The sequence below is a fragment of the Urocitellus parryii genome, chromosome 5 (assembly GCF_045843805.1).
Source record: "Urocitellus parryii isolate mUroPar1 chromosome 5, mUroPar1.hap1, whole genome shotgun sequence".
NCBI classification, from domain to species: Eukaryota; Metazoa; Chordata; class Mammalia; order Rodentia; family Sciuridae; genus Urocitellus; species Urocitellus parryii.
The window spans coordinates 10,554,278-10,579,147 of NC_135535.1; the positions used below are offsets into that span (position 1 = coordinate 10,554,278).

General features: G+C 62.8%; 1 protein-coding gene across 2 annotated transcripts; it reads left to right on the forward strand.

Annotated features, from left to right (window-relative positions):
- The first annotated feature begins 450 nt into the window (after positions 1-450).
- On the forward strand, positions 451-23,574 carry Card10 (caspase recruitment domain family member 10). 2 transcript variants are annotated; one of them, XM_026410167.2, is made up of 21 exons: positions 451-479; positions 565-816; positions 1,617-1,754; positions 3,130-3,455; positions 6,969-7,172; positions 7,978-8,133; positions 8,814-8,939; positions 10,148-10,339; positions 11,300-11,434; positions 11,714-11,829; positions 12,682-12,710; positions 13,044-13,164; positions 17,771-17,930; positions 18,383-18,494; positions 18,875-19,118; positions 19,291-19,360; positions 20,248-20,341; positions 21,469-21,627; positions 21,752-21,867; positions 22,305-22,417; positions 22,565-23,574. In XM_026410167.2, exons 2-21 carry the CDS (start codon positions 582-584, stop codon positions 22,800-22,802), a joined length of 3,084 nt encoding a protein of 1,027 aa, XP_026265952.2. In that variant the 5' UTR covers positions 451-479; positions 565-581; the 3' UTR covers positions 22,803-23,574. The 2 variants fall into 2 exon arrangements, with proteins under 2 accessions (XP_026265952.2, XP_026265953.2); XM_026410168.2 differs by having other exon boundaries at positions 22,308-22,417.
- Positions 23,575-24,870: the final 1,296 nt, after the last annotated feature.

Sequence of the window (24,870 nt, forward strand, 5' to 3'; positions counted from 1 at the left end):
GAGCTCTGTGACATGTGCGCCGGGTGGTGTGGCACCGAGTGTGCGTCCAGCGCAGCGTTAGCACGGTCCAGCGCAGGTTGCGCCTGCGGCTGCAGCGAGCGGCCGGCGCGGTGTGGGCGTGGGCAGCGGGCGCGGTGGCCCTGGGAAGGTGTGTCGCGGCGCGCAGGAGGGTGTGAGCCTGAGTGTCGGTCCCCGCCCCGCGGGAGGCCGGGCAGGTGTGGGCGGGCCGCCGGGACCCCGCCGCGCCGGCCGGGAGAGCGGGCGGGAAACAGGAAGCGGGGGAGGCGGGCCGGACGGCAGGAGGGCGGACGTGCGGGTGGCCGGCGGCGGACGCTGGCGGCGGCGGGCGGCGATGTGGGGCGGCCCGGGCGGCCGCGGGAACGGGGGCGGAGCCGGGGGCGCCGAGGGCGCCGCCCCCCTGCGCCGGCGGAGCCGCCGCCCGAGCGCGGAGCCGGGAGCGCGAGGCCGCGGCGCGCGGGGTGAGTCCGGCGCGGGGCGGCTCGGGCGGCGCCCCGCGGTGGGATCCGGGCTCCCTGCCGACCCCCGCGCGCCTCTCGCCCGCAGACCCCGGGGACGCGGCCATGCCCGGCCCGGCCGAGGCGGGGGAGGCCGAGGAGGAGCCCGCGGCCGGCTCGGGGTCCGAGGCGGAGGAGGACGCTCTGTGGGAGCGGATCGAAGGCGTCCGGCACCGGCTGACGCGCGCCCTGAACCCGGCCAAGCTCACGCCGTATCTGCGCCAGTGCCGGGTCATCGACGAGCAGGACGAGGAAGAGGTGCTGAGCACCTACCGCTTCCCGTGCCGCGTCAACCGCACCGGTGAGCTGCGGGGTCGGCGCCCCGCGGTCGGGCCTCCCCGGGCGGGACGGGTCCCCAGTGCAGCGCATGGAGACCTGGGGCGCGGCGCCGGGGCTCTGCTCCCCTGGGCTGCACTTCGCATCCGTGGAGTGGGCTGCTTGGGGCGCCCACCTCCCATCTCCTCCTGAGCCACTCTTCCTGCCCGGTGGGTTGTGGGGCCCACTCCGTCAGGGGTCTGCCTACCTTGGGGTTCCTTCTCACTTCCTGAACCCACATTAGAGGAGAGGCTTGGATGTGTTGCTGGTGCCCGCTAGACCTGGGACCTCTGGTTACAGCTGGTGGCTTTGGCATCTCTCCTGTGCCTTTTGGCCTTCTTGCTTTCCCCTGCCCCCTCCTGTGTGCCACATGCTCCTTGGAGAGTTGTTTTTCCTCAAGGGCTCATTTCGGTTTTATGGGGGTCCTCCCTCGCAGGGTGTCTTTGAACTACAGCTGGCAAAGGCTCGGGAATTCTGGCTCTGGCTAAGGGCAGAAGTACTCTGCTTTGGGGGACAGAGGGATTTCTCTGGGCCATTGCTGACGGGCATCTGTCTGTGGGTGGGGGTGGGGCGGGGGTGTTGGCCGCTGCTCCACAGGTGCCATGGTGGAGGGGGTTTCTGGCTCTCCTGGCCTGGCAGACGGCTCTCCTCCCTGATCTGTTGGGACAGGCCCCTGAGAGTGTGTCATCAGCTCAGAAATCTGGGGAACGTGGGCCCTGAAGCATGGTGGGGAAGAAGCAGCCCGTGGGGGCCGCCCCCATCCTGACCCCTGGGTGCCCCCCACAGGGCGACTCATGGACATCTTGCGCTGCCGGGGCAAGAGGGGCTATGAGGCCTTCCTGGAAGCACTGGAGTTCTACTATCCGGAGCACTTCAGGCTGCTAACGGGCCGGGAACCCGCCCAGCGCTGCTCCATGATCCTTGGTGAGTGGATCTGCCCGAGCCTCTGCACCACAGGGAGGCTCCCCGATATTCCTCTTGGTCAGATAGGGAAACCGAGGCACAGGCTGACGTGGTTTTCCCAGGGGCCCGTGGCTGGCTGAGGATGGGGCTCCGTTTCTACTCCAGTTAGCCCCAGCTCAGAGCCCACCTGTGTAGCCTAACGTCACTCTGCCCAGTATTGTTTTCAGACTTGATTGGCTGGCCTACATGGGCTTACAGTTTTGTATGTAAAGAATTTAGAGGCTCCAGGTGATGTCAGTAAAAAGAGAAGCTAGATCTTTCCTCCTTCCTCCAGCTCTGTTCTGCAGGTGGCACTTTTGTGAGTTCCCCTGTCGTAGCGTTCACACACACACACCACACACACACACACACACACACACAAGCACACTGGGATGGCATCTGTGTTGTCCAGTATCTGGCTGTTTCTCAGAATGGCTTATTTCTGTGATTCTTCCATGTCTGTCACCCTTGTTTTAAGTATATGCTTGTTTTAAGTAATGTTCATTAGTGAACTTGTCACTTAATGCATGTGACCCATCCCATGTTGATGTACATCTAGTTCTTTTTCCCAGTTTTGTTGTGGGATGCTGAGAACACCTTGTGTGTGCATCTTTGTGCAATTCTCACTTTCTAAACTGGGGAGAGTTTCTGAAATAGACTTTCTCAAGGAGTATGTATATTTTAAATGTTACGTCAGGCAATGATGGATACCCTAGTAGTATTTACCTTATAGAGTTGTCATGTGTATATTTAGTGCAAAAAAAATGAAGTCACCAAATGTTAGTGGCAATGGATCTTTTCTCCCTGTGTTTGTTGGCCACTTTTATTTTGGGACATGCTTATCGATAGTTTTTGCCCATATTTTTATTCAGTTGTTTGCTTTTTTCTTATTGATTTGTAGGAACTCTTTATATACAACAATTGAGTCATTTGTTGTATATGTTATATTTTAATTTGATTTTCTTTTAACATGGTCATATGCTTTCATTTTTTCAGAGATTTAAAGATTTTTATATGAATTTGTCTGTTTTCTTTTGTAACGTTTGGATTTTTTTGTCTTGTTTAGGATATATTTTTTTTCCAAATACTTCTCCTAGTAGATGGACACAATGCCTTTATTTAATTAATAATTTATTTAGGTGCTGGGAATTGAACCCAGGGTCTTGTGCATGGAAGGCCAGCAGCACTCTACCCACTGAGCTAGAGCCCCAGCCCCTTGCGTCTTGTTTAGGAAGGCCTTCTCTATCCTCAAATTACAAAGATATATTCCAGGATTTCTCTCTATTCGTTTTATCGCTTGTTTTTTTCTGTGTAATCTGCTGTCCCCCACTGAGTGTCCTGTCTCCTGTCCTGGCAGATGAGGAAGGACCCGAGGGCCTGACCCAGTTCCTGATGACGGAGGTGCGGAGGCTGCGGGAAGCTCGGAAGACCCAGCTGCAGCGGGAGCAGCAGCTGCAGGCTCGGGGCCGGGCGCTGGAGGAGGAGCGGGCCGGCTTGGAGCAGCGGCTGCGGGAGCAGCAGCAGACCCAGGAGCGCTGCCAGCGGCTGCGGGAGGACTGGGAGGCGGGCAGCCTGGAGCTGCTGCGGCTCAAGGACGAGAACTACATGATCGCCATGCGCCTGGCCCAGCTCAGCGAGGAGAAGAACTCAGCCGTGCTGCGCAGCCGCGACCTGCAGCTGGCGGTAGGCGGTGGGGCGCGGGCAGGGGCAGGTGGGAGGGGTGACCTTTGCGGAACACACGGCACCCGGGAAGGCAGCCTGCGTCCCAGAGCCGCCCTGGGCCTGCTGTAACCCCGTGTTCTTGCTCCATGGTTCAAACTGTGGGTCCAGCTCCAATACGTTAGGGGCCTTGGTGGCATCTAGTGGGTTGAGGCCGGGGACGCCTTCAAACATCCTCGGTGCACAGGACAGCCTCCATGACCAGGAAGTACCTCGCCCCCGAGTGCACAGTGCCCGGGGGAGAGACCTCGGGTTGTGGGGACTCAGCCACTGTGAGCCGGGGGATTTCGGGTGCTAGGCCTGGTAGAGACAGCGCTGAGAATCTGCTGGCTGGAGCCACGCCTGTGGCTATGATCGAGCGCCGTCGACGAGCCACACAGTTACACGTGTCCTGTCATCTAATCCTCCCCAGAGCACCGTGCACCAGGTTCCTTGCTAAACAGACGCTCAGGCTCAGACTGTGCAGGGATCGATCCAGGTGGCCGGGCCAGGAGGCATGCGGCCTGCTTTTGAACCGGGGCCACCTGGCACTGGTGCTGGCTTCCTTCCCAGGATGCTGTTCTGCCTGCTCCCTGTCCAGTGAAACCTCACCTAATCCTCTCCAGCAGTGCGAGGTGGCCTCCTGCAGGCCCCGAAACCGAGCTCAATTTTGTGGCTTCTTATGGGGTCTTAGCAGGGAACAAAACAAGTGTCAGCCGCCACGGGGAGTTGTCCAAAGGACAAATGAGCTAATACCAGGGCCAGCAGCACACAGTAGGCTGTTTCCTGGAGTGCTGTGTGGGACTCCACAGTGTGATCTTTTTCTCTCCCCAGCACTGCTGCGGGTGGAGCCTCAGGCATGCTAGGCCAGCGTCTGCATCCGCAGCCCCTTTAGTTTTTATTTTGCGATGGGCTTTAGCTAAGTTGCTGAGGCTGGTCTTGAACCCTTGATCCTCCTGCCTCACCCTCCTGAGTGGCTGGGGTGACAGGCCCCTAGTGGTTGTGGCTGGGGGTGCTGATTCCTGTGGGTGAATGAAGGTTGGTGTGTGGGGGGCACTGGGTGGACGGGGGCACTTGCTGGATGGGTTGAGGTTTGGGAAGGGGAGTCCTGATCAGAGTGTTGAGGTTACATGTCCTACTTGAGGGTGTCGGTGGCCAGTTTGCTATTGGGAGATGAGGGTGAGGACTCTGCTGGGTGCTTGGCACGAGGGGGGGGCTTTCTGAAGGGTGGTGGGCAGGGCCACCATGTATGTCCCAGACCTGGCTCTGTCACTAATGAACAGTCTGGTCTGGGTGAGGTTTCCTGCCCCATGACTCAGTTTACCCATCCTCAGCGAGAGGTCACAGATGAGGATGACATTGCAATTATAAAGCACCCTGGGCTGGGTGCTGTGGCACACGCCCGTAATCCCAGCAGTTTGGGAGGCTGAGGCAGGAGGATTGTGAGTTCAAAGCCAGCCTCAGAAAAAGTGAGGCCCTTAGCAGCTCGTGAGACCCTGTCTCTAAATAAAATACAAGATAGGGCTGGGGATGGGGCTCAGTGGTTGGGTGCCCCTGGGTTCAATCCCCGGTACCCGCCCCCGCAAAACACAATAAAGCGCCCCGGGTCACCAGGCTTCGTTTTAAATGTCTTCAGGGCACAAACCCGCTCCCTTCACAGCAGCCCTGTGCTGCAGGGTGGGGGGCTCGGCTGTCGTCTCCATTTCTGGAGGGGGAAACTGAGGCATAGGGAAGTTGATCAGAGCCTTTTTCAAAGTTCCCAAGATTGAAAAAATTTTGACCTTGTCCTGTGCATCACTGAGGGGTTCTGGGTGGCAAGTGGGATCCCCTCTTTTCACCCAGAGGGGATCCTCTTTTTCCAGACTAGCAAAGAACCTGCTGCTCAGAGAGGCCAGCACTGGCCGGGGCGGGCGGGGGGAGGTGGCCTGGAAGAGGCGGCGCCTGGCCTGGCGTGGTCTGGGTGGATTTGTGGTTGGGTCCCCTGCCGTGGCGGGTGTGCAGGTGTGACTGGATTTTAACATGCTGGGCATGGCAGGTGGGTCCCTCCCCCGTGGGCAGAGGGTGGCGGTTGTGTTTAATGCTGTGTTTTATAAGGTGCGAATTTAATGAGCAGCATAAACTCGGGGGACCAGGGCTGTCATTTGGTGCTAAGTGAGTCTGTGCCCTGGGATTAATGCACCTGTGTTTCCTGTGTTGGGAGGAGCTGCAGGTGTCCGTGCTCTGAGCTCATCAGGGAAGCCGGCTGGCTGGCGAGGGTCAGCCAGGAGGCTGCGGAGTGAGGCTGTGCTTTGCCGTAGAGGGCGTGGCCAGGCCTGCCCTTGAGACTGTCCTCTGGGGGTCACAAAGCGTGTTTTGTGAGTGGAAGGAGACGCGGACTCAGGGATTTCTTTGTGATTCTTTGTGGAGGAGGCGCCCGAGGGAGCTCATGGGCTGCCTGGCCCCGGCCTCCCGAGCCACGGGTGTGGGCGCCATTCTGAGGGCTGGGGAAGAGCAGGTCACTCTCCAAGATGGGCCAGGCTCTCCCAAAAGACACCAGACGTTGGCACTCAGAACATAGCCCCAGAGGTCACTGTGACTGTCCCTAGCAATGACTTCAGTTTTTTGGCCTGCCACCTGCTCCTACTCTCATGGCATCTGGCCCCCTCAGGACCCACGCAGTGGCCGAGCGCGCTCGCTCTCCAGCAGGCTGGCCACGCGTGTCTGCCCTCAGCCAAGCGGCCATCGCCAGCTGCCCAGCCTCCCCTGGGCCACACAGCCATCTGGTGGCTGCCTGCTGGGGTTTAATGAAAACATCGAAGTCACCAGGTCACATCCGTGGGAGCTGTCACCGTCTGTCCACTCACTGTCTCCTTCGATTCTTGGAGTAACTTTGGGGGTGTGGGGGAGGGGGCCGGCTGACCCCATTTTACTGAGGAGGACGCTGAGGCACAGGGAGTTGGGCAGCTGGCTCCGCAGGTGGAGCCTAAAGGTGGTGAGCCCGCGGCCTCTGCTGCGGCTGTGGTGCGGGATCTTGTTGAGGGGGCATCTGGAGCTGGGGTCGGAGGGGACGTGCCAGCTCCTGGGGTGGTTGAGACCCTCAGACCCACCTCTGTCCCCCTCCCTCCTCCCGGTGCAGATGAGATGGAGGCACAGCCAGGGGCCATGCCTTGCCCAAGGCCACCTGCAGTTGAGGCAGAGCTGGGCCCAGACCCTGGTCCCCTAACCTCAGGTGGCCCTCCTGTGTCACCTCGATCCTGGGCTAAGTTATTGCACACAGGGTCTCAGGACCGGGGGCAGATGGGGGGGCTGTAGTGCAGCACACCCACCCACTACCCGGGAGGGCTGCTGCCCACCTTCCTCCGCCCCATTATCCCCTCACCTGAGCTGCCCAGCCCTTCCTCACAGGGGGGTCCCTGGAGGACTCCCGCGAGGGCCCCTGTAGGATCTGGGAGCAGCGCCCCCAACTCGCAGTGGCTCCCCGTGGCCCCTCCCTGGGATGACCCCTGTCCCGGGCCCTAGGTGGATCAGCTCAAGCTGAAGGTCAGCCGGCTGGAGGAAGAGTGTACGCTGCTGCGGAGGGCCAGGGGGCCGCCCCCCGGGGCCGAGGAGAAGGACAAGGACAAGGAGCAGGAGCAGGACGGCGTGGACCTGGTGTCGGAGCTGCGGGCCGAGAACCAGCGGCTGACGGCGTCCCTGCAGGAGCTGCAGGAAGGACTCCAGCAGGTGGGGCTGGCGCGGGTGGCCTGGGCAGCCCCGGGAGTGCCCCTGCTGCTCACCTGTCCTCGCCAGGCCTGGACAGCCAGGGGTTCAGAACCAGGCTCGGAGGTCTGGGTGCAGTCCTGGCCGACCACCTGACCTGGCCTCGGAGCCCAGGGTCCTCAAGGTGCTGCTCGTCCTGCAGGATCACTCTGGGGACTGTGGGGGACCCCGGAGGGCTCTGAGTCCCGTGACACTGCTCCTGCTGCTGTGTGCGGGCATTTCCTGGGGAGAGGGCCTGGGCTTCCTGGACTTTGTAGAGGAGTCAGAGACTCTGAAGGTTGAGCCCCCGAGGCCCTGCTTGGTGTCCCTGGGCAGGTCGGGGCAGCCGGGCCTCGTCCTGGCTCCGGTTCCACATAGGAAGTCGGGTGGGAGCCGGCGCATATCATGGGGCTGAGGTGCCTGGCTGGGTGGGTCTTGGGGCCGGATCTGGGGCCCAGGGTCAGCCCCTTGGAGACCCCTAGTCAGGGGGAGGGACAGGCCTTGGCTTGTGTGTCTCCCTAGTGGTACCAGGTGGGGGCCAGGGCCAGAGGGAGTGGCCAGGGTTGTTTCAGGAAGAGGCCCCGGGGGAGCCGGTCCAAGCTGCTGCACCCCCCTCTGTAGCCCCGATGTCCCTGGTGGGCCACGCAGGGCACCCTGGTTCAGCTCAGGGCCCCAGGCCAAGGTGGCAGAGCCGGGGCGGGGTCAGGCTGAGGCCCGTGAGGCTCGCTTGTCCCCACGCCCACCGTGGGCCGGGGCTGCATGCTGAGGGGCCCTGGACTCTGGTCCCCAGGAGGCCAGCCAGCCGGGGGCCCCAGGCTCCGAGCGCATCCTCCTGGACATCCTGGAGCATGACTGGCGGGAGGCGCAGGACAGCAGGCAGGAGCTGTGCCAGAAGCTGCACGCCATGCAGGGCGAGCTGCAGTGGGCGGAGGAGCTGCGCGACAAGGTACGCCCTCTGTGGACGGGTAGTTCCCGGGTAGTGCCCTCTGCGGGACTGTGGCACCCCCTGTGGGACAGGTAGTGCCCTCTGCAGGACGGGTAGCGCCCTCTGCCTGATGGGTAGCACCCTCCATGGGACAGGTAGCACCCTCCATGGGACAGGTAGCGCCCTCTGCGGGATGGGTAGCGCCCTCTGTGCCCACCTCGCTGCCCTCTGTCGATGCCTGGCTCCTGGGGTCCTGTCCAGCCGCAGCCTTCCCCAGGCGTCTCTGGGCAGGGGTGAGAGTGCTGCGTCCATTTGTCTCCGCCATTGACAGGAGACCCTGTGGCACTTGGGACTCTCAGTGAACACACCGAGGCCCTGCTCCCAGGAGGGAGTCCTGGCCAGGGAGGGAGCAGGGCCACAGTCATCCTGGGGAGTTCTTTCATGTGGCAGGTGGTGACGGGTGCTGGGGACAGGAGAGGGGTCCGGCGGCCACAGGTTGCAGTCTCCATGGAGGCCGAGCTGGCCTGGGGTGTCACCGTCATGGTCAGCTCCAGTTCTAGACGAGGCAGCTAAGGCCCAGTGAGGGGAGGTGGGCCGCCGTGGCCAGGGCTCCGGCCTCTCCTCCTGGACCCGTGGAGTGCCTGCTGGTCGGCGTCCCCTGCCCTGGCTGTGGCCTGAGCCGCCCCCCCCGCCCACCTCAGTACCTGCAGGAGGTGGAGGACCTGCGGCTCAAGCACCGCACGCTGCAGAAAGACTGCGACCTGTACAAGCACCGCATGGCCACCGTGCTGGCCCAGCTGGAGGAGATCGAGAAGGAGCGCGACCAGGTGAGGCCGTCTGCCCTGGCCCCACGGCTGGTTCTGTGCCGGGGAGGAGGGGGAGTGGACGGTGCTGGACTCGGAGGGGCCGTGAGGGTGTGCTGGCCCCGTAGGACGGTCAGGTAGGCCACGAGCCAGGGACCAGGCCCGTGCGCATGCCGGAGAGCAGAGCCCTGAGGCGGCAGCAGGTCTGGTGTCCTGGGGCCTAGGAGCCCCTCGGAGGCCTAATGCCTGGTTGCTCAGGACCCAGGGACCCAAGTCAGCGGCCTCCCTGAGGTCATGCGGCCGGGCAGCTGAGCTGGGCCCTCACACCCTCTGAGTCAGACGCGGTCCCCAGGCTGCTGCCAGGGCGCAGCTGGGGGTTCCTCCTCATGCCCAGGACCCGCTGCCTCACCTAAGCCCCGGGTTGGTTTAAAAGCTGGTCCTGTGTCCTATCCGCCTGAATCCCTTGTTCTTTTCCTGCCAAGGACAAGGCCAACGCAGAGGAGGTGCCTGCAAGTATTTGCTGATGAAGGAATTCTGAGAAGTTTTGGCCCCCGTCCCTGGGCCCCACGGCCCCGCCTCCTGTGGAGGCTGTCGGGTGGGCTGAGGCCCCAGGCACTGCTGCCTTCTGGAGGCTGGCTCCCCAGGCCAGGGGGAGGGTTGGGGGGAGGGTTGGGAAGGGTTTTATTTGTGGCCAAGTTTGAGTCCCACGAAGAGAAGGCTACGCGTTAGAATTGCCCCAGATCTGGGGCTTCGTCTTGGGGTGTCCTGGTCAGGGGTCTGGGGTGAGGCCCAGCAGTCATGTACATCATCAGGCTGCACCCAGCCCCGGGGCCTCTGTCCCCAACTCCTTCAGAGCCATAGAGTGGCAGGACCAGGCCATGTGCCCGCCTCTCAGGGACCCTCATCTCCATTGTAGAGGATGAAACGGGGTGGGTTTGGCTCATGGCTCCTGCGCTGATCTGGGAGCGAAGCCCTGGGCACACAGTAGGACTGCTGGAAACGTTTTGAGTTGGAGTCCAGCTTTGCCCCGGCTGCATGGTTAGCCCATCTGCAAAATGAGAGTATGATACTGTTCCCGATCCTGTTAGTGAGGATTAAATGAGCTGATACTTAGCACAGGGCCCAGCACTCAGGCCTGATAGCAGCCATTCCTGAAACCAACCCCTTTCTTGAGGTCGAGGGGCCTGGAGCGGAGCCAGGGCGGCCCCTCAGTGTCCGCACGCTCTCCCCAGGCCATCCAGAGCCGAGACAGGGTCCAGCTGCAGTATTCACAGAGCCTCATCGAGAAGGACCAGTACCGAAAGCAGGTGCGGGAGCTGGAGGCGGAGCGGGACGAGCTGCTGACCACGCTCACCAGCCTGGAGGGTGCCAAGGCGCTGCTGGAGGCCCAGCTGCAGCGGACCCAGGGCGGCCCCTGCCTCAAGGTGGGCAGCGGGCGTCCCAGGAGGAAGGCTGGGTGCTGGGGGAGCCCGGGGACCTGCCAGGGCCCCTCAGCTGGGGGGGGTGGGGGTGGTGAGCGGGATGGGGACGTGGATCTCTGAGTTTTGAGGTCGTTCCTGGGACACTAAGGATGTTTGAAGCCTGTCCCTGGGCAGGCCTGGGCAGGCTGGCTGGCTGAGGGCCTCGGGGTTTTAGGGATGCACCTGGGCTTCAGAGACCAGAGGCCCGTGTTAGTCTAAGACCAGCTGGTCTGGACCTTCATGGTACAGGACCCAGAGAGGGTGGGGACTTGCCCAAACTCACACAGCCATGTAGCCCCGGAGCCAGCTTCTACCCTTTGTAAATCAGACACTTGTCCCCTGGCTGCCACCGTGCCCCTCCTGTCAGGGTTGCCTATAGATGAGCTCAGTCGAGCCCTGGCTTCGTTCGATGCAGTGGGGCCTGGAGGAATAGAAGGAGGCACAGATCTTTGGTCCCTCCCTTGTTAAGACCCTGGGTGGCCTTTCTGCTCTTGGGTAAAGACGAGCTCCTACTATCAAGAGGCCCTGCAGGTTGGACCCCTCCTTCCCTCTAGTCTGGTTCTCTGGCTCTCAGTGTTTGAATTCCTGGAATGGGTCACAGTCCTGCCTCGGGGCCTTTGCACATGCTTTCTGCCTGCCCGGCCGGTCCTCCCCAGCTCTGCCTACTTAGCACTTACATCTCCCTGGTTCTCAGTTCAGCCTGACTTCTGGAGAGCGTTCCGATGCTCTAGACTGGGTAGGGGGCCCCTTCCTTCTGCTGTCTCACTGCTTGGGTGATTTTGGGGTGATTCTGTTTCTATCTGCTCGTTTGCAATTTGTCTCCCCCTCAAGGCTGCCTGAGGGCCAGTGTCTGCTCCCTGGGCCCCGGCTGTGTCCCTGCCTGGCCTGGGCTCCACTGGCTTCCCTCCTCCCCCTCCCTTCCAGGCCTGTGCCTCCTCCCACTCCCTGTGCTCCAACCTCAGCAGCACCTGGAGCCTCAGCGAGTTCCCGTCCCCCCTGGTGGGCCCCGAAGCCGCCGGGGAAGTGGCCGTCAGCGGGGGATCTGAGCCCCACACCTCGGTAAGATGCCCACCTACCCAAACACGGGGGGAGGGGGATGTCCCTGTAGTTGCCGACACAGTGGTGTCCAGGCGCCAGCTGCCCACTTCCCAGGGAGGACCCAGGCCCCGGGGGCCAGGAAGCTTCTCGGAGCTCCCCCAGAGCCACGTGTGGTGGCCGAGGCCGGGGCGGCTCCTGCTCCTGTGCCCGGGGCTCGTCTGTGGAGGGGCCCGGCCGGGTGCACTGGGGGCTGGGATGGGGCTGCGGTGGGGTGACCCCGGCCCTGTCCCCGCCTGGCAGGAGGAGGCCACCGACAGCGAGAAGGAGATCAATCGGCTGTCCATCCTGCCCTTCCCGCCCAGCGCCGGCTCCATCCTCCGGCGGCAGCGCGAGGAGGACCCTGAACCCCCTAAGAGGTGAGTGGCAGTGGCCGCCCAGGGAGGTGGGTGCCCTTTCCTGCACAGACGCCCCCGCAGCCCTAGAGCCAGAGCCCGGTCCAGGCGTCACCTCCCCTAAATGGCTGGAGCTCGGGGACGGAGTCACCGAGCTCGGGGTCAGGCTAGACCAGGCCTGGTGGGTGCTGGCCCCGCGGGCAGCGGGGCAGGAAGACAGCGGAGGGCAGCGTGGGCCGGCCCAGCTCCAGACGGGAAGGTCCCCCGAGGGGAAGCCCAAGCTCAGGGCCAGGGTGCGAGGGTGTTCCTGGGGGCCACGGGCCTCCGGGAGAAGGCTGTGCCCCGGGGTTGGGCATCAGCAGCAAGCAGGGGCCGGAAAACCTCTGTCACCTCTGCCGGTGGCCCAGACCAAGGGGACGAGGTTCCTGCCTTCTGGGGTCCCTGCACAGCTGTCCCCCTGCACAGCTGTCCCCCACAGGTGGCCCTTGATCTAGCCCTTTGCCAGGGGAGGCGGGATGGTGGGGGTGTGTGATCTGAGTGAATCGTAACTGTGGAGGAGGGTGGCCTAGTGGGGGGACACCCTGGGAGCCATGATGACGGGTAGAGAGGGCGGGAGGGAGTGGTCAGGGGAGGCTTCCAGGAGGAGGTGGCCTCTAGGGAGCTGGCCTTGAAGGACAGGTCAGGACGTGAACCTCCCGCCCTGTGACTCAGGGCAGCTGGGTGGCACTGGTGCTCTGCGCCTGGGCCCTTGACTGAGGTCCAGCCCGGATTTGCTTGGGGGTGGTGGGACTTTTGGTGGCTTGGGGGCAGGAGGGGGAGTGGGGAATAGTGCCCACGGTGTCACATCTCCTGTCCCCTCCCGCCCTCTCTGAGCAGGTCCTTCAGCAGCATGTCGGACATCACAGGTAACAGCCCTGGGGGACCTGGGGCACGGGGAGGGCCATCTCGGGAGGGGCCATGCTGCCCTGGCCTGGGTCCCCTTTCCGAGGCCGCACTGTGCCCTGGCCAGACAGGAGGCCTGCTTGGGAGGCCCCCAGGCTCCCGGTGCCCAGTCCCGGCCCCTGTTCCTGCTCCTGGGTGTGCAGTGAGGGGCTTCAGTCCTGCCTCCTCCCCACTGGCCCTGGCCCAGCTCTGAGCCCGCGGGCCGGCCGCTCCTGGGACCTCCGCCTGCAAGGTCCCCCTGAACCTGGGCCGCTCTGCTTCCCAGGCCCAGCCTGACCTTCACTCTCCTTTCCCAGGGAGTGTGACGCTCAAGCCCTGGTCCCCCGGCCTCTCTTCGTCCTCCTCCTCCGACAGCGTGTGGCCTTTGGGAAAGCCAGAAGCCCTCCTGGGCCGCGGCTGTGGCCTGGACCTCAACAGGTGGGCAGGGGCCCGGCTGGGCGTGCGCTGCGGGCGGGGGAGCAGGCTGCGCCCCTCTTCTGTGCTTCGTAGCACCCACAGAACCTGGGTTCGAGTCTCGTTCCCACTGTGCGCTGTCTGCGTGGCTTGAGCCACCCCTGTTCCTCCCCGGGCCCCGGTTTCCTTGCTGGTGAAGAGGCACAGTGTTCTGAAGTCTCCAGCTCTGCCAGGCACGTAGTAGGTGCTTAGTGAACAGTAGCTCTTCTCGTGAGCGGTCCTTGCCCAGCGGCCCACTTGCCCGTCTTCCCTGCTGAGTCTTCCTGCTGAACTTCTTGCTGCGGTGGCCCGGGGTTGCTCTGGGAGCCCTGTGGCTGGGCTGGCCGTGAGTCGAAACAGGAGTCACACTGGGCAAGGTGGCACGTGCTGGAATCCCAGTGGCTCTGGAGGCTGAGGCAGGAGGATCGAAAGTTTGAAGCCAGCCTCAGCAACTTGGTGAGGCTCCAATCCAAGCAACTTAGCGAGACCCCGTCTCTAAATAAAATACAAAGAATAGGGCTGGGTGTGGCTCCGTGGTTGAGCGCCCCTGCCTTCAATCCCTGGTACCCTGCCCCCCCGAAAAAAAGGAGTCACAAAATGTTGGTGCAGAGTCCAGTTTGGTGACCCCCCTCTTCTCACTAGCCGGTGGCTCTGAGGGGGGAGGGGGGCAGGGGGGCCCAGAATGCCACCTTTGAACCCAGCCTGGAAGAGCCAGCCTGCAGGGAGAGCAATGTGGAGGCAGCAGAGGCTCAGGGAGGGGCCTGGAGTGCCTGGTGACCAGGGAGGACGGGGTGGGGGTGGGGGATAGGGGTGGGGGGATGGGGAGGCTCTGAGTCAGGCAGGGGCACTGGACTTTGGCTTGCATGCTCAGGAGGGCCTGGGAAGGCAGGTGTTATGAAGGCAAGGCCAGCGGCGGCTGCTCACAGTCTTCTCTGTCCTGGGAACAGGCATTAGGACTGTCTCTGGATGTAGAGGAGGAAACTGAAGCTCAGAGAGGTTAAGGAACTTGCCCAAGGTCACACAGCTGAGAAGTACCAGGGCCAGGTCCACAGGGACCTGATTGGACTTGGGTTTTGGAAAGGGTTTGAATGCCAGAGCTGGGACATGTGCTGCTGGGCACAGAGGTTCAGGTCACACAGCAAACCAGGGACCAGGGCCTTCCTGCCTCCAGGCCCCCACCCCCACCCTCACCAGGGCCACATTGTTCTGCTGGTGCAGGACACTGCGTGGCTGGGGGAAGGGGCGGAGGTGCCTCCCTTCCTGCCTGCCTGGCCCTTCCTCCTTCCTCCTGCCCGGCCTGCAGCAGGGGTCCTGGCTGCTGTCCAGGGGGCGCCAGGATGCGAGAGGGAGCAGGAGGCCCGGCCTGCCTGGGCCCTGGGTCATGTGGCCCTCTTTATTGCCTACGCTATTCCTGGGGGGAGGGGGTTGGAGGAAGAGCCAGATGGAAGCGGGGGCAGGGTGGCTGAGGAAGGTGGACAGCACAGAGCCTGGGGGGCCTCACTCATGGAGCCTGGGCTGGGGGACATCTGTGTCCCAGGACAGTGTTGTGGCGAGGTGGGAAGAAGGGGCTTTGGGGCCAGCTTCAGGGCTCAGCTCTCAGCCGCTGGTTGCTGCTCTGGGCTCTGGGCAGGTCACTGAGTTTCCCAGAGTCACAGTAGTGCTGTCCCCTGGGGTCATGGTGGAGGTTCCTGCATTCTTTCTGCTGGGGACCGTGCTGGCTCAGGGTGGATGTCCACACCTGTCAGCTCTCAGACGTCCTTGCCCCCAGGTCACACTCTGGGCCCCTCCCTCCTCTGTGCTGGACAGAACGGGGCAGGGGATGGAGGGTGGGGGACTGGGGATGGCTGGATGGCCAGCAGGGAGAGAAACAGGAACACTCCAAGAGTGACCTGAGTCCAGGCAGAGCCCTGCCTCTCCCCTCCTCACGTGGTTCCAGAACCTTCTCCTCACACAGCAAGTTCTCGTAGGTCTCTGCCTCCCTCCGGCGCCTGCCAGCTGAGCCGCCCCGTGCAAGTCCGTTTCCCTCCTCTGATGCGGGGTGATGACAGGTGTCGGGGGACTAGATGGAGGGACCTGTGTGACATGCCTGAGTCTCTGCATTGTGGGTCCCTGAACTGGTACAGAGCAGCCCCAGAGATATTCCCACCATGCTCTGGGGCCAGGGGATACTCACCAAGGCCACTTGGCCTGTCGCTGCTCGAGCTGGTGACTCACCCCATTCCTGTGGGCCAGTGACCCGACCTCCTGACCTTTCTAGGGGAGGAGCTGGGGCCCTCACCCCGCGGCTGCAGAATCCCCCAGGCGGGGTTGGGGTGGTCGGTCTGGAGGCTGGAATCAGCAGCTCCTGCCCCACTCTCTGCCCGCTGTGGGAGGCTGGTGCTGGGGGATCTGAGGGGTCCCTGCTTCTGGCAGCTCCCAGGCCGACTCTGAGGACCCTTGAGAAGCTCAGAGAGCAGGTGTCATGCTCTCTGGAGCTCAGAGACGTCCCTTGGTCCTCTTGGACCTCAGGAGCTGGCACAGGGTCGTGGAGAGCTGGTCTTCGGGGAGCAGTGGTGGTGGGCAGGAAGAGCCGGGGGAGCGCGGGGCACGGGCTGCGCAGGGCCTGGGTGCAGCTGCTTGCCGGGCTGGTGTCGGGGGGCCGTGGTGATGGTGTGTGGGTTTGAAACGGGGGGAAGCCGAGGCCAGAGAGTGTGCTTGTTCTGAGTCATACCTGACGACCGTGAGATGCTGCCTTCTCTGCATCTCTTGCCGGGCACTGTCCTAAGAGCGTCCATGTTCTAACTCGGTGTGTTGGAAGAGGTGGGTGGACGCCCAGCATCCGCCGCCTGGCCCCAGCCTGGCCCCAGCTTTGGCCCCAGAGTTCCTGTGATTCCCTTCAGGGTGCTTTCCTCAAGCTTTTCTGACCACACCCGACACCACCTCAAACCAAAGGGTCCAGAGACAATAGTTGAGTCTTCCTGGGCCCCGAGCCACTCAGCAAGACCCTGTCTCTATTTTTTTTTTTTTTTTTTTTTTTTTTTTTTTTTTTTAGAGAGAGTGAGAGAGGAGAGAGAGAGAGAGAGAGAGAGAGAGAGAGAATTTTTAATATTTATTTTCTAGTTCTTGGCGGACACAACACCTTTGTTGGTATGTGGTGCTGAGGATCGAACCCGGGCCGCACGCATGCCAGACGAGCGAGCTACCGCTTGAGCCACATCCCCAGCCCAACCCTGTCTCTAAATAAAATATAAAAAACAGGGCTGGAGATGAGGCTCATGGCTGAGCACCCCAGGGTTCAATCCCTGGTACAAAACCAAACTGAACAAACAAGGCAGAGCTCAGCTGGCCGGGTCTGCAGCCCCCGATGCCCAGGCCTGCGTGGCCCTCTGTTCCCTGCCGTATCCTCGTGTTCATCTGAGCCGACTGCCCCAGGGCACAGGGGAGTCGTGGTCATTCGGTAACTGACCTCCAAGTAGTGGCTTCTTTGCCTAAGTCTGGGACCCAGGTGACCCTGGGGTAGGCAGCCAGACTGCTGCGCCAGCCACTGGCCAGGCCAGGTCTCGGGCCTCCCAGGTCTACCGTGTCACCCGCACAGCCTGTGGCTGCCTGCCCGACCTCAGGCCTGGCTCTCTGCTTTGAGGAGGCAGGGCTGAGACCCGCTCCTGGAACACAGCTTCCTGCTCCCCAGGGGTGCCGGCTGGGTTAAGGTCCCGGCAGCAGGGCCACCCTGGGCTGGCAGCAGGGGGCAGAGCAGCTGCAGGCATGTGGCAGTGGCCAGGGTTCTGCCTGGCCACTGTTTGTCACTGAGCCTTCTGAGCCTTCTGCTTGTCACTGAGCCTTGCTAAGAGCTTCCCAGTTCTGGGACAGGCAGGACCCTGGCACATGGGGATCTTGGCTGTGCTGTCGAGCAAGGCCAGTGCCCCCATCCCGCGCCTCCCCGGGCTGGCTCCGGCTTCTTTTCTGGGAGCCATGTCCCAGGATGCTTTATTAGTACTTAGGGCAGGGAGCGCAGCCTGGTGGCTGGCCACGGCAGCTCCGGTCTTGTCCTTGTTCAATCTGCCACGTGGTCTGTCCTCAGTCCTCCACGCTCTGCCTGGATCACCGTCTCCTCTCCCTCTGTCTTCGAAGCTTTCACCTCTGTTCCTCACCAAGGTGCAGCCCAGGTGCTTCTTCCCGGAATCCCCCGTCCCTGTGCTCCTAAGCGCCTGGAGCCATCCTCTGATCTGTGTTGTCCAGCCGCGCCCCTCCCCGGACAGTGAGCATGACCAGCACCGATGAGTCATCCGCTGCGTGCCAGACCCGGGGCTGGTGCTGGGGAGCCAGGCGGCCTGGCTCAGCGGCTGAAAGCCTTCTTTTGATGGTTGTCAGAAAAGAAAGTGCTAAACCGCAGCCTGGGCAGAGGCGTGCTGCAGGGGCCCTGGAGGACTGCTTTGACTGAGCTCTGAAGGACAGCAGAGGGGAAAGGGCATTCCAAGCAGGGGGCACTGCAAGTGCCAGGCCTGGGGCAGGACCATGGCCTGCTGCGGGGAGAAAGCAGTGCCATCTCCAAGGAATCTGAGCTGTACCAAAGCACTGCTGGACGGTAATTCCCATCCCTCTTCCCCCTTTTCAGGTCTCTGGCCATCCGAGTGTCTGGCTGGAGCCCCCCAGGAGGCCCGGAGGCCCAGGACAAGGGTCCGGATGGTCTGTCGTTTCTTGGAGACCGATGGTCTGGGGCGGTGGTCCGGAGGGTGCTGTCGGGGCCCGGGTCGGCCAGGACAGAACCCAGAGAGGTGAGGCCCCGTCCCTGGAGTTGGGGGCGGGGTCAGTGTGGTAACCAGGGCTGGATGCTGATTGGTGGAGCAGGATCACTGGGTGGAGCTCCAGGGTATTGGCTGAAGCTGAAGCAGGCTCGGTGACTGTCCTGCCTCAGCGGTGGCATGCACATGTGATCCCAGCCACTCAGGAGGCTGAGGCAGGAGGATCTCAGCTCCAAGGCCACCCTAGCAAGTTAGTGAGACTCGGTCTCAAAAACATAAAAATAAAAAAGGTTCGCACTGAGATGGAGATTGGGGATGTAGCTCCGTGGGAGAGGCTCGCCTGTCGTGTGCGAGGCTCTTGGTGGGATACCCGGTACCGCCAAAAATAAATAAATAAGTAAATAAGAATCTGACTGGGTGAGAGCTGGGAGGCGGGGCAGACTGAGGCACATTGACAGATTCCCGCCTTTAAAATCTCTTCCCAGCTGAAGGCAGAGGCCGCCGGCCTGGAGGGGGCCGGTCTGGACCCCGAAACCCAGCAGAGAACCTTGCCGTGGAATCAGGCGTCCACACTCCCCTTCCTGCGGGATTCCACGGGTGAGCCTGGCCTGGGGAGGGTGACCGCGTGGGGCCCAAGGAGAGCTCCTGCAGCCTGGTGCAGCTGGGGAAGGAAGGGCCGAGAGGGGGCGTCCCCCTGTCTCCTCCTCCTGGCCGTGCTGTGGCCTCTTTTTGCCAGCTCTGGGTCCTTTTCTGGCCTCTCCTTGGTCACATCGTAACTGTGAGGGAGCACTGTGTTAGGAGTCCAGAGGTCTGGGTCGGGGTCCTGGCTGGCCTGGGCAGCCCCTACGCCCTCTCTCACTGGAGGAGGGAAGGTGGGGTCCTGGCAGCTCGACCGTGGGAGGGCTGGGTCCCCCAGGCTGCTCCCTGACCTTACCGTCTCCCTCTTGTCCCCCGCTGCACCTGCCCCGTCCATCCAGCCTGCCAGTCCTTCCACGAAGCCCTTGACGCCTGGGTGAAGGGGCCGGGGGCCGAGCCTTTCTACATTCGGGCCAACCTGGCCCTGCCCGAGCGCGCAGATCCCCACGCCCTCTGTGTGAAAGCCCAGGAGATCCTGCGGCTGGTGGACCCGGCGCACAAGCGGCGGCGGGAGTGGTTCTGCACCCGGGTGGACCCCGTCACTCTGCGGGACCTGGACCGGGGCACTGTGCCCAATTATCAGAGGTGATGCAGAGTCGGGAGCCTGGGGATGGGGTCCACTAGCGGCCAGGACCAGGACGGGGCGGTCTTTCCTTCTGCAGTGTCTCACCACCCTCTGGGATGGGATGGGGGCTGGACAAGAGGAGTGAGGGGCTTGCTTGTCCCTACAAGTGCCTGACAGGTCTCCTTCCCACAGAGCCCAGCAGCTCCTAGAAGTTCAGGAAAAATGTCTGTCCTCCAGCCGGCACCGAAGTCCCCGCAGTAATGTAAGCAGGTCTGGGTGGGCAGGGCAAGGGCCCGGGGAGAGCAGGACAAGGCTGGGGTCCAAAGGGAGGGGGCAGGCTCGTGTTCTGGCAGCTCTGGGGGGAGAGAGCCAGGAGAAGGCCCCCTGCAGCCCTTCCTGTGACTTAGTTGATCTTCTACTATGTGCCCAGCCAACAGGAAAACAATGTCACCGTCCAGGATGGTTGAGAGATTAGATTGAGTGTGCCCGTGCCCGGGAGCATGCGGGGCACACAGCAGGCATCTGGCAGGTCCCTGGATAAGGGCTGGGCGGGGCCCCATCTTCACTGTGTCTGTGGGTAAAATGAGAGGAGCAGGGAGAAGCCAACGGAGAGTGGCCTGGTCTCAGCTCGGCTCTGGGAAGATGGTGACTTTGGACATCACCCGAACCTTGTCCTCCCTGTTGCTCCAGCCCCGGCCAGCCCCGAGGCAGCTTTCCTTATCTGTGAAGGGGGACATGGCTCTACCTGCCTCCTAGACAGCCCGTGGCCCCGGATTCCTGCACACCGGAGCCCGGGGCTGCCCTGTGGCAGCCGCTCGTTAGGTGGCCGTGTAATTAGTGTCATGGGTTTTGTTGATCCATGTCACCTTGCTGATTCATTGGAAGAGACCAAAGCTCGTCTCTTCTGTGACATGAGGTTCCTCCAGGTCTCTGGGCCTTGGTTTCCTCATCTGTAAAGTGGGGGTGTACCCAGGCACCTCTAGCAGGCTCTGCTGGTTTGCTTCTAAGTGTCCCGCCTGCTGGGGGGCTGTGCTGGGCTCTCCCAGGCTTTTCTGGAGAACCCGTGGGGCCTGCTCTGCCCGGGGTCCTCTCCACTCTCCTCTCTCCCTACGTTGGGGTGGAGGTGACTCTTTCTTTGTGTCCTCCCAGCTGAAGAAGCGAGCCCTTGGGCTGGTGAGACCCAAGCCCGTGGGGGGTCCTACAGGGGATTCCCCAGAGCAGCTGCTGCTGGAGCCCTGCTCAGGTGAGTGCCGCTGGGAAGGTGTGTCCCGTGTCACTCCCGGTGGCCAGGAGTGTGTGCATTTATGTGTCCTTTGGCCACCGTGGTCCTTGGTCTGGAAAGGCTGACTGTGAGTGGGCTTGGGAGACAGGGCTCCCCCTGGTGGTGAGTAGGCCAAGTTGCCTGTGGGTCATCTGTGGGCAGGTGCCGTGGGCGTGGCTGGGATGTGACTGGGGCTGCTCTTGTCCGCTGTAGTGTTGCTTCTCACACATGGTGGCAGGTGCCAGGAGGACTCTAGGGGGGTCCTGGAGGCAGCGTACTGAGGCCATTGGCCAGAGCAAGGAGAAGGAGCAAGGGAGCCCAGATGAGAGTAGCGTTCGAGGGGGGGACAGGGGTGGCTAGGGGACTTTTGGAAGAGACTGTTTCAGCTGAGGCCTTCAAGGGTGCAGAGGGACATCTGCTCTGTCAGGCGTGTGGGTTCCAGGGGACATGGTGGTCCTCTGCATGGGGTCCCTGTCTGGGGGGAGGCAGATGCTTCCAGCTGTTCACAATGCAGACACGGAGAGAAAGCATGGTGTGTGTGACACAAGAGAGCCGGGTGTGGTAGAAACATGGCAGGGACCCCCCCATCTAGGGACCAGGAGAGGTGTGGCCTGGGCTCTGGGGGCAGTGAGGGCTACCTGGGTGCAGGGGCAGGGCCTTGGGTGGCCACAGGGCCTGCAGAAGCCCTGGGATTGGAGGTGTCTGAAGGCAGTACCCAGGCAGGGCTGCAGTCTCTCCTGCAGGACTGTGTCACCTGTGCAGAGGATGTGACCTTTGCCCTGGGGATCTGGGAAGTCACTGGTGCCTGGCAACCAGGGAGTCACGTGAACAAGCCTCTCTGACTGCTGAGCGGAGAGTGACCTCTAGGGGGCAGCAGGGGTGAGACAGAGGATCCCTGGGGAGCCTGTTGTCATGGTCCCAGCAAGAGGGGCCAGCCTGCAGTGTCAGGTGTGTGCGTGTGTGTCTGGGGACCTGTGGGAGCAGCAGCAGGACTCAGGAAGGGAAGACAGAAGGTGGCTGAGGAGGTGAAGTTATTTTGAGTGTCAAGGGAAGCCAGAGCTGGGACCCTGCCCGGACTCTCATCTCTTGTGGGTCCCGTCCTGCCTCAGAGCCCGAGCGGAGCCTCAAACCTTACAGCCTGGTGCGGCCGCTGCTGGTGTCCGCCCTCCGGCCTGTGGTGCTGCTGCCCGAGTGCCTGGCGCCCCGGCTCATCCGCAATCTCCTAGACCTGCCCAGCTCCCGGCTGGACTTCCAAGTGTGCCCAGCAGGTGAGCCTGTGACCTGGGAGGGGAGGCTGGGGAACAGTAGGACAGCCAGTCTACCCCATCGTCATCCACGTGGAGGACAGCCAGGCCTGTGGCCCTGTAACACCCTGTCCCTGCCCCTCTGCAGAGAGCCTCTCTGGGGAGGAGCAGTGTGCACCCTCAGCGCCGGGGGCCCCTAAGTCCCGGCCTGCCACCCCCGGGCTGGGCACCAGGATCCGAGCCATCCAGGAGTCTGTTGGGAAGGTAGGTGCTGGGCTGCCATCCTGGGCTCACAAGCTAGTGTCGGAGCCACCTCCTGCGTCCTCAGTGTCCTCACCTGTGACGTGGGGGGGTCGGGGCCGTTGCCCTCACATGGGTCACCCTGAACGAGATGAGCTGGGACATCTCGCCTGCTCGTCCTTGTTCTTGAACTTTCTGCCACCCTGGGAGATGGCCAGGGCTCCAGGGTGGTGGGTGAGGTGGGGTTAACTCCAACCTGCAGGTGAGGTGGCCCAGGTCAAGTGGGGAGGGGACCTTCCTCCAGGTCACCAGCGAGCTCAGGTCTTCAGTCTCCCTTCTTGGAAGGGTCCCTCTGGGTGAGGCGGAGTTTGTGCACCGGGGAGGCTGTGCCGGGGTGGCGGGTGGAGCGGGGCCCTGGTGTCCCTGGGCTCTGGTAAACGTGGTCTCTCTCCCCCGGGAAGAAGCACTGCCTGTTGGAGCTGGGGGCGCGGGGCGTGCGGGAGCTGGTTCAGAGCGAGGTCTACCCCATCGTCATCCACGTGGAGGTGACCGAGAAGAATGTCCGGGAAGTCAGGTGCGGTGGGGGGGTGCCCTCTCCGAGGATGTCTCTCTGTCTGTCTCTCTGTCTGCCTCCCTTTGTCCATCTTCTCTGTCCGACTCTTCGGGTCCTGGTTCACGGAGGGAGAGCCTCTGACCACTGTCCTTCCTCCTCTCTCGACAGGGGCCTGCTGGGCCGGCCCGGCTGGCGGGACTCGGAGCTGCTGCGGCAGTGTCGTGGCTCCGAGCAGGTGCTCTGGGGGCTGCCCTGCTCCTGGGCGCAGGTGCCCGCGCACGCCTGGAGCCACGCCGAGGAGCTGGCCAAGGTGGTGCGTGGCCGGATCCTGCAGGAGCAGGCGCGCCTCGTGTGGGTGGAGCTCGGCAGTGGCCGCGGTGGTGGCAGCAGCAGCAGCGAGGCCTGAGGCCATCACTGCCCGGGCCTCCTCCCACCTTGTGGAGGCTGGCAGCGGCTGGACCCCGCGCCTGCGGTGGACTTGGCCCTCTCCATCCTGAGCCTTCCTGGATCCTGGACTCTGATGAGGGGCCTTGGCTTTGGGTTCTGACCTGAGATTGTCATCACCTATGCTGAGCCTGTGGGAGCCTGGGGGGTGGAGCTTCCACCGGCCCCGAACCTGCTGCTGTGGGCCTTCCCGTCTGTCCCTGTGTCCCTGTGTCCCCACTCACGGTCTCGTGTGTGTCTTGTGTGGTGAACACCTGTCTGGAGTCTGGTCCTGTCCCTGTGCATGGGTTTGCACAGCCAGGTTCTCACCGGGCAGATTCTGTCCCTCCCCCAGGAACACGGGGTATCCTGGTCCTCAGCCTGCTCAGCTTGCAGGATGGCCGAGCTGCCGCCACGTGACTCCAACCTGTCCAGCTCAGTCTTGACGTGGCCACACATGGACATGTGGCCCCCCCTCCCCCCGTTCCACTCACTGTACCCCTTGTGTCTCGTTGCGTGTGTCTCTGGTTCTCTCCTGTGTAAATGTCATGTCCCACCCTATGACACTTGGGCACTAAGGTGTGTTCTTGCACACCCAGGACCATGTTCTCACAGCCGCCCCCTGCCCCCGCCGGCCTCTCCGAGGGCTGGGGGAGGGGCGGCTGCTCTGCCACAGAATGTACAGCCCGTGCATCGCCACTGGGCCCTTGTCACTGAGAAGCTGCACATTAAGGAACATTAAACACTGTCATAGACTGGTGGCCTCCTGCCTGTACCCTGGCCTGGGCCCCTCTCCGCTCTTTGCCTCTGTCCTCACCTCCAGCACAGGCTGATTCCACCTTTCAGGTGCCCGCTCGCCAGTGGGGAGGGTCATATTTCCCTCCTGACTCATCCCAGAGCCGCTGGCCATCTGTGCTGGCATCACCTTACCTGCCCCCAGTGACGGGTTGAGGGCCCCGCAGTCGGGCCACCCCAGCACCCAGCCCTGCCCTGCCTTTCAGAGGAGTGTCCTCTGGAGCGGGGGCACCGAAGCCCACAGGGTGCAGACCTGGGGGTCCAGCTGCTGAGTCTGGGAGGGCAGGAGCAGGCCCTGGGTGTGTGGTCAGGTCCCTGGGGCAGCTGTGCCCAGTCACCTCCAGGGGGCAGCCCGGGCCGACTGGAGCACACTGTGGGCACCGTGGGCTGGGACCCCTATGGTTGAGAGGCACTTGTTGGGCTTCTGTGCCTTCGTGCAGGTGGCCATCTTGGGTCCCCACAGTGAACTTGGTCAGGCCCCTGGAGGATCTGGAGAGAGTGGGTGTACTGACCAGTTGGGGACAGAAAATGGGTTGAGAGTGACCACCCTGGGGGAAGGGGGCTGGGGGTGCGGCTGGGGCTGGCAGTGCCCAGGTCTAGAGGAGGGGAGAGGGCTCTTTGAAACTCCGGGGGGCGGCTCTGGGCCCCATGTTTGGCCGTTGGGGAAAATGTTCCTGGGCTTCAAAGGGATCTGGGCTGAAGAGGTGGGGGCAGGGCGTGGGCAGGGGAGCAGGGAGGCTGAGGGGACATGGGCGCCCGAGTGAGGGACCAAGCCCCTTCCTCAGTGGGAACAAGAGGAGAAAAGGGGAAGGAGGTGGTTGAGGGCCCCAAATGGGACCAGGGGGACAGGGGATTGCCAGGGAGGGAGGGAGGGGGGGAGGGAGGGAGGGGATGTTCTTTCCCAGGATGGAGCCGGGGCAGAGCAGTGTGTTTAGTTGCGATACCCAGCTCCTGACCTAGCTCCTGTACTCACCAGCCGGGGGGTCCCCCAGCAGCAGCCGCATCCTCTGCTGATGCCCTATGTGGGGGTGGCAGGCCGGGAGGGGGCTGTGTGTGGCTTGGCAGAACTGTGGCTTAAGAGCCTCAGCTTTTCCACCCTCCCTAAGAAAGTAGGTGCAGGTTGGGACGGCAGGGGACAGGGGGGCCTTGACTGGGAGCTTGAGGTCCCCAAGCCAGTCACCAGGATGGACTTATGGAGTTGGACCCTGAGGTGTCCAGTGCCAGTCCAGGCTGCCTGTCCCTCTCCTGTCCCTCCA